The 8,918-nt window shown below is 44.1% G+C and overlaps 1 protein-coding gene across 1 annotated transcript; it reads right to left on the reverse strand.

Annotated features, from left to right (window-relative positions):
* Positions 1–6,194: 6,194 nt before the first annotated feature.
* Positions 6,195–8,252, reverse strand: LOC131924223 (40-kDa huntingtin-associated protein-like). Its single transcript, XM_059279475.1, has one exon. It carries the CDS (start codon positions 8,250–8,252, stop codon positions 7,125–7,127), a length of 1,128 nt encoding a protein of 375 aa, XP_059135458.1. The 3' UTR covers positions 6,195–7,124.
* Between the last annotated feature and the right edge of the window lie 666 nt (positions 8,253–8,918).

Genomic DNA, 8,918 nt, shown 5'->3' on the forward strand with positions numbered 1-8,918 from the left:
GGAGAAGTGTTCTTGGAGGAAGGTTGAGCTAAGTGACCTGGAAAGTTCAATCAACTCTAAAGTTCATATCAATGAAACACATGATTGGTGGTTGCCTTTACTCTTAATAAAGTCCACCACATGGCTTTGTAAAGAAGCAGTTATTTCTTTATGGGTGTAGCCCTGGTAGGTCTTCTATGCTCCTGTGGGTGACTCCACATCCATGAATATGTGGGCAGCACATATCGAACTTCATAGGTTATTAAAGAAAGAGGGGCATGAAGTTGGGTTTGTGGTTAGAGAAATGGGGGTGCTGGGTCTGGGAGGAGTTAGAAGGAGAAGTGGGGAGGGTGAACATAATCAAAACACATTGTATAAATTTTTTGAAGTACTGATGAAATATTTTTAGAAGACAAAATTCACTGTTGAAATTTGTAGGTCACAAACTGACTGCTAGTTGTAATATGGTTGTCTTCTTTAAAGATCTATTTTTTGTTATTTTAAAAATTCTGTGTAAATGTGTGTGTCTGTGTGTGAGTATGTGCATATGTGTGCATGTACTTGTGGAGGCCAAAAGACATTGGATACTGCTGGAGCTGTTGTGAACTACCCAAGGTGGGTGCTAGGAACTGAACTCAGGTGACCACTGAGTCTTCTTCCTCAGACCCTATTGCCTTCTTTAAGGACTACAAAAGTTGTGAGAGAATTCAGTGAATAAACAATCACTCTTGCTGCCAAGCCTGAGAACATAAATCCAACCCCCGGAGCCCACATGGTGGAAGGAATATACTGACTCCCACAAGCTCTCTTTGACTTCCACACTTGCACTGTTATGCATGCCTCATGTACATGTGTGTGGGTGCACACCCACAGAAGTACATATGTGTGGTGGTATTTTATTTGTGATGAAATGTGATATTTTATTTGTATGTTAATAAATAAAGTTGCCTGGAGATCAGAGGTCATAGGCATTAAGCAGAAGTCTGGCAGTGATAGCACACACCCTTAATCCGATCACATGGCAGGCAGAGTCTCTGTGTGGTCAAGGACACAGCCAAGCATGGTGACACGAGCCTTTAATCCCAGTACCAACCATAGAGACCTGGAGGTCTGTATAGACAGGCAGTGACGAGGCTTAGAGCCAATGAGAAAACAGAACAGACAAGTCAGACAGGAAGTAGCTCTCTCTGGGGAAGCTACTGCTGGTGGTAAGCTAAAGCTAGTCATGGCTATTGCTCTGATCTCTTTGGCTATTTCCTCTGTATTTGGCTCTGTGTTTCTTATTTACTAAGACTGTTTAGAAATTCATCTACACATATGTATGTACATACATAAAATGAAAGCTGTTAAAAATGAAAAGATTCATTGTTATAATCTCTCTGTAGACCAGGCTGGCCTGGAACTCAGAGATCCACCATCCTTTTCTGGGATTAAAGATGTGTGCCACCACCACCCATCTAATCTTTTAATCATAGAGCTCAACTTTTCCAGGTCTATCTTCTCACTCCTGAAAAGAAGACAGGCCACAGGCTTGGAATGACACTTTCATTTAAAGGAAGGAGACTGCAGTTATTAAAAATTGGGTCATCCCTGAGAGAAAAGGGTTAGAAGACTATAGTAGTGAGGGTACTTTAGAACAACAGAATACACGCGCGCGCGTGTGTGTGTGTGTGTGTGTGTGTGTGTGTGTGTGTGTGTGTGTATATATATATATATATATATATATATATATATATATATATATATATACACAATTATATATGAATTTGTTGGAATGACTTGTAGGCCGCATTCCAACAATGGCTAGCTGTGAATAGAAAGTCTAAGAATCCAGTAGTTGCTCAGTCCCACGAAGTTGGGTGTGTCAGCTGGTCTTCTGTATTTGCTGTAATCCTGAAGACATGGGCTCCAATGCCAGTGAATGAATGCATGTGCTGGCAAGGCGGAGATAAGCAGGTAAGTAACAAAGAAAACCTTCCTTCTTCCATTGTCCTTATATAGTTTTCCAGCAAGAAGACATGGCCCTGATTAAAGGTGTGCCTTCTCATCTCAAGATCTGGACTAAATGCATGTGTCATCATCCTGCCTCAGGATCCAGATCTGAAGTGTGTGTCTTTCAGCCTCAAGGTCCGGATCAAAGACATGTTGTCTTCCTGCTTCAAGATCTGGATCACAGATGTGCCTTCCATTTCTGGACTATAGTCAAGTTGACAACCAAGAATAGCCATTACAGAGACAGCTATTGTATCTAAAATGAGAAAGCCCTATGGTCCTCCTCACTATCTTGAAAACCCGCTGGTACACGACACACAACTATTAGCATAGTCCTGTGGTTCTTCCTTTCAACTGGAGGCCAAACACTGTAGCCCTAGCAGAGTGACTGGGTGTGCTGATGCTAAGATGTGGCACTCTTACATTTGTGCTTCTTGTTAGACAAGCAAAGAAGATGTCCCTCTTCATAGAGCAGAGCTGGACATTTCACCCATCATCTCTTTCCTTCACCTGTGGACCTAACATGACTTGAGTATTTACTATGTTGGACCACAGCATTGGACAAAGATGCTAAAGGTTCTGTTTTCATAGGATACACATTCTTTTTTTTTTTCTCTTTTTTTTTTTTTTTTGGTTTTTCGAGACAGGGTTTCTCTGTGTAGCTTTGCGCCTTTCCTGGAACTCACTTGGTAGCCCAGGCTGGCCTCGAACTCACAGAGATCCGTCTGGCTCTGCCTCCCGAGTGCTGGGATTAAAGGCGTGTGCCACCATCGCCCGGCCCAAGGATACACATTCTACCTGGGGAGAGAGAGTAAAAAGTACTTGCTATGAAGAAAGTAAAACATGGAGTAGAAAAGGAAAGGGCCTAACATACCATTTGGTGCCACGGAGGCCTCTCTGAGCATTGGCGTACGTGATGGGAAAAACAGCAGCCATGCACAAATCTGAACAAGGGCACCTTGGGCAGAAAAACATGAAGATCCAAGGCTCCAAGTTAAGAACAACTTTGGAATGCTTGAGTAACACCGAGAAGCCCAGTGTGGGCCTGGGGGTATAGCTCAACATTGCATGTGTGAGTTCAACTCCAGTACCACACAGCAGGGGATTGGTGGCCAGATGTTGTGAATGCAAAGTCTGTGGACTGAGGTGAGACTGTGCTACAAGAAGAGAGTGACAAGATCTCATCCGCACTTTTACCTGTTTAGCCCCTAACTCAGCTGTTAGGAAAAGGACATTTTAGGACAGCTGTAGTTGCTAAAGCTGATATTATATTTGATATATATAACTTATTCAGGGTACAAGTTAGAAAGCCAACTGTAATTATAGTTGTCAAGAATGGTCAAACTTACTTTGTTTAAAAAAAATCAGCTAGGAAAAGGGAACATAACAAACAAAAATAACCTTGTTCCTTTGTCAGCTTTGAAAACCCCACCAAGCATCCATTTTCTCTGGAGTTGTAAGCGCAATGGCAATGTTTCAGATCTTTCAGGCACCAGTGATTCCCTCCTCCATTGAATCTGTGACTCATCTATGGAAGAATTTACCACAGAGTCCTATCAGAACAGCACCCTGCCTGCAGATCTGAACAATTTTGTAAACATCCTATTATCACAGCAAACCAAACAAGAGCCTGAAAAGGCTCTAATGTTGATGGCTGATATTTTAGTATATACTGCAGTCTTAAGCTTGGTCTTCTCAAGGTTTTAATATTACGTTTATATCCATTGTATAAATGTAGTGAAAAATTCGTCACCTTGGAAAATGTCTTGAATGAGAAGCAGTCCCCAAAGTCCTTTCAAAGGTTCCCTACCTAATGATGCAAGGGCTTCCCATTAAGAGAGTCTCATAGGGAGTGGTTTCTTTGGGAGAAAGGTGTCACCAACACAGAATGAAAAACTCACATTAATCATGGTCTTTGTCTCATCTTTCTTTACATAGGTTCATTTTAGAAGCAACCATCCTACATTCACTAGCCTCCATCCTGTGTCCTAATTTTGCTCTGGGCCAACTCACAATCACTCCTATCATGTTAGCCCAGGTAATAATTCTAGCAAGCTGTGTCTTAGCATGTGGCTTAACCTCTTCAAATACAATGTCTTCTAGCATCCTGAAATATTGATTCTCTGTTCTTTATATGTTCCTATATGTCTGGATAGTCAATCAGAATATATAAATGGAAAAGGAAGGAAACATTCAGTATTTAGTTTTTTCTCCTGAGTTTGATACCTAAAGAATTGAAAGGGATGAACTTAAAGGTTGTAGAACCTAATGTATACCACAGTAAAGATTAATATAAGAGAGTTTGATAGTTATGCCTTCCTCTCCAGGGCACAGTGCAAGCACCACTTAGAATGAAGGTCAGGAAGCAGATGATGTGCCCTTATGGGGATGGGGATGGAGGGGCATGAATTAAAGTGACTACTTTAGGGAAAGAAGGGTACAATGCAGCCTGCTGCTCCTGCTTATGACCTAATCCATGCCAACAGAGAGACAGCCACACGATTCCCGACTGAAGGTGTCCAGTGTGGGACATTTGCCAACCTGTCTCCATCTCAGGGTATTGGTAGTCTACCTTGTGCTAGTCTCTTCCACTATGCACAAAGCAGGCAATTGACTCAGAGAAGGGTCAGAAATGTAAACTTTCTTCTCCCAAACAAGAGACCAGTGTGGGGGCTGAGTACTAGGCAAATAAACCTTATTACACATTTGTTTGGCATTAGTACAGGAGGGGGATGAAATTTTAGGACATCCACAAACAGCACTGTGCCGTATGCCATAAGCTCCATATGCCAGCATTTCGAGCACTACCCAGGAACCTTGAGAGAATCAACCAAGCAGATACATTTGGAAAACCAAAAATTTAAAGGCTTTGGTTGAGTACTTTTAAGCATAAGAGGGGTAAGCAGGACGGACGGGGAGACACACACACACACACACACACACACACACATTATTTTGAGGATTCCTAGTGACTTAGTTGCCACATGGCTAGTCTTAACAGGTGTGTGATTAGATTTTGGCTGGTGGGACATGCGCTGGCAGCACTGACTTTGGGTGTTTATAAGCAGAGTCCAAAGAGATTTTTACCATGGTAGCTTCATCCAAGGGGAACTGGCTGTTCTCAGACAGAAAGGTCAGCAAGTGCCAGCCTTATAAGTAGGCAAGAACTGCAGTGGTCTCATTATACAGAGAGAGAGAGAGAGAGAGAGAGAGAGAGAGAGAGAGAGAGAGAGAGAGAGAAAGGTTTCAAGTAGAGGAGAAAGCAAATTTTAAAATTATTATTTATTATCATCATCATCATTATTATTAGTGTGTGTGTGTGTGTGTGTGTGTGTGTGTGTGAGATGTTTCTGTGTCAAGTATATATATATATATATATATATATATATATATATATATATATATATATATATGTCTTGGTTCTCATGTAAAGGCAGAGGACAACTTGAACAATTCAGTTCTCTCCCTCCACATTTGTGCAAATTCCAGGATTAAAACTAAGGTCATAGGAAGGTCATAGGAAGGTCATAGGAAGGTCATAGGAAGCAACTTTATTCACTGTTACCTAGAGAATGTTTTAAAGATAGTTTTTTAAGTATAGGAGATGGAACAATTTTCTCATTGCTTGACTAAAACCATAGTCCAGGAGTATAGGGTTATCATATGATTTCTATAGTTTGAAGATGGCTGAGCATTCATGAAAAACTCATTCCACAGTGTGGTGATGTTGAAAGGCAGTGGAAACTGTAAAAGCCATAAGAAAGTCTACTTTTTATTATAATACACATTTAATTGAAGTAACTCTACACAGAGGATCAATGCTTACCCTAGCAGCCATAGGTTATCAAACATCAACAAAAAAAACCTAGTGCCAGATGGTAGATAGCCTCTGTTAACTTATTGGGTGTGGGTGTGTGTATCCCAGTGAAACAAGAACTTATATTGTTCTGTTATGAAATGAAACCCAGGAGGCAGATATCAGGGTAAAAACATGATTGATCAGAGAAGTGATGGAGAAGCAACCAGTAACCTCATCTCTCTCTCCTTCCTTGATCCAAAAAGGTCCCATAAAATCTTTATAAGACCCTCCCTACTACTTCCTGTGCCAGAAAAAATACCCCATTATCTATCCTATCATTGTGAGTACAGAGTTTTGCACTAAATTCATTTTCAATCCTAACTTGTATTATCAACCTAAAACCATCTTTTTAGACCTCAAACACTTTTGTAGTTAACCAAGCTTTTATTTCTCTCAAACTTATACAATTATACCTCCTTTTGAGTGTCTTTTTTGAATTTGGTAACAAGGAAAACTGTATACTATCTAGTTTCAATCCCCATCAGAGACCTGAGAAGGATATAATATTACTTGAGTAAACAGGAAGTTCAGAGCAAACAACTTCCAAAACTATAGAAACAACAGAGACATCTGGATGCCTAGACAGTCACTCAAGGCTCCTCTGCAATGTTGGGGCATCCATCTTCAACCTACAGGCCTAGAATATCTGACAGATGTTTCTGCAAAGCAGGAATTTTGAAGGATTCTCCTATACTGTTTGACAAAGTTTGGCAGTTGCCTTCTTTTGTGTCCTGTTTGTCCAGTTTGGACAACATACTGTCAGCAGTTGAGGCAAGGGCAAATTCTTGCCCAGTGGAAAACTTTGCAACAATGAAAGCAATCTCCATAGAGAGGTTCTTTAATGCCCATCATCCTTTTTTTGAAGTGAATAGGTGCTGCCAGGTACGCTGCTATTCCTCACCGTCATGAAAACCCTTCTGATATTAAAACATCTTTTTTTTTTTTCTGTCCTCCCGTGTTTATTTTCTCTAAACTCAAAACAGCCAGAAAAACGAATCAACACAGTATCCAGCAACTGACCAGCGCATAAAGCAAGCAGATTGTTACACAGTGGAGTCTCGTTCAGCCTTAAGGATGAAGTTACTTCGTTTGAGGCAGTATGGATGGACCCGAAGGGCACTAATTTATGTAACAAGCTAGGCACGCACAGCTAAACTACCACATTGGCAACAGAAACGAGAAAAAAAGAAAAGGAAAAAGAAAAACAGAAACAAGATCACATCTTCCATCATCTGTCCCCCAAAATAAAACAAGTTGGTACCAGGAGGAAAGGTTGTTTGGTTCAGGTGACTTATCAGACCCCCTGGCCCGAGGGGGAGACTGCTTCCTGCAGAACGAGGTGAAGGAGGTGGTTCTGCTCAGCAGTCAGCAGCGGCCACATCTCCACCTGCAGCTTCTTGATGCCTTCTGTGTCCTTTTCATGGGCAGCCATGACCAGGGACTGCAATAGCAAAAACAGCTCCTCAGGAAGCTGGCCGCTGCTATCCTGGCCTTGGCCGTCAAAAGCCTCCCAGGAGTATTTCTCCAGGGTCTGGGCATGCTCGGGCAGCAGCTTGGCCGGCGGTGGTTGCAGGAGCAGCAGGAGCAGCACGCGGGACACCTCACACCTGACAAGGATGTCTGCGAAGGCACCCAGTGTACCGGGAGAGGGCGCAGCAGAGCCTGGGGCCTGGTCCGGGAGCAGCAGCGGGAGGGGCAGGGTCGGGACCGAGCCAGGTCTTGGTTGGGGTCCCGGCGGGAGCGGAAGGGGCAGCTCGGGGTGCTGCACCGGGTGGCTGCCATGCTCCCGTGCCAGACGTTGCATGCGTGTAAAGAGCGCCAGGGCGCCGGTGTAGTCGCGCGCCAGCAGCTGGCAGGAGGCGGCGTCGCCCAGCGCCTGCAGGGCGGCCAGTGGCATCAGGGGCAGGTGCAGCTGAGCAGCGCGCTGAAAGTGACCTGCGGCAGCGGCCGGCTGGCCCAGGGCGCGCAGAGCGGCGGCCAACTCAAGGCACAGAGCGGCGGCGGCGGCAGGCTGGCCCAGCTCGAGGTGAAGGCGCACAGCCACACCCAGGGCGCCGGCAGCCGCCTGCAGAGGCTCGCCATAGGCGGCCGGGCAGCCTAGGCGCTGGCGCGCGTCGCACTCCTGCCGCAGGAAGAGTCGAGCAGCCTCGGTGAGGGCCAGCGTCTCCCCGGGCCCGTGGAAGAGCGCCTGCTGGCAGCGCGCCGCAGCTAGCAGGCACCAAGCGGCATAGGGCAGGCACTCCTGGGCGCGCAGTTCGCGGGCTAGCTGCGCGAACTGCTCCCCGGCCTCGGCCACGTTCGGCTTCCGCAGGAAGCGCTTCTTGAGCTTGCTGGACACCTGCCGATAGCGGACCAAGAAGTCCCCAGCCTCAGAGCCAGGCCACGCACCGCCACCGAGGGAAGACGCCGAGCCCGCCGCCATGTTAACCCGCCAGGCCGCGCCTCCTGACTTCCGGTTGGGGTCTATAAAAACATCTTAAATCCCAGCACTCGGGAGGCAGAGGCAGGTGGATCTCTGTGAGTTCCAGGCCAGCCTGGTCTACAGGGCGAGATCCAGGACAGGCTCCAAAACTACACAGAGAAACCCTGTCTCGAAAAACCAAAAATAAAATTTTTTAAAAAAAAAAAAGCCATATTCTATAGGTCACTGAAGTATTTGAAGACCATCTGTCTATCTAAAATATTTGACCTTGAAAACATAACTAACATGGCCACAAATTTGATTGTTAGATGACTAATATTTCTTAATTATTGTAAATAGTTTGTAATAATAACTTTCAAGGACTAGAAATTTACATTATGCTGTTAAATGAGCTGCATAGGTACAATACCTTAAACAAGAGTAGAAACATACATATGTTATAACAAAAATAACCTTAAATTTTTGTCAATATACAAAAATTCATACTAATATAAAGTATTTAAGACTAGTAGTTGCTCTTTTAGTTTAAAAGTAGATTCAATAAATCTACCCTTTCGTCCTGACTGGAGTAGCCTGTGATGCTGGATCATCTTAGCTAACTGCTTTGACATTGTACTGAGCAGTCTGTAATCCAAAGCTGTTCTTTGAGTGGTGTTTGTTGGCTTA

Source organism: Peromyscus eremicus, chromosome 14, assembly GCF_949786415.1.
Source record: "Peromyscus eremicus chromosome 14, PerEre_H2_v1, whole genome shotgun sequence".
Classification (NCBI taxonomy): domain Eukaryota; kingdom Metazoa; phylum Chordata; class Mammalia; order Rodentia; family Cricetidae; genus Peromyscus; species Peromyscus eremicus.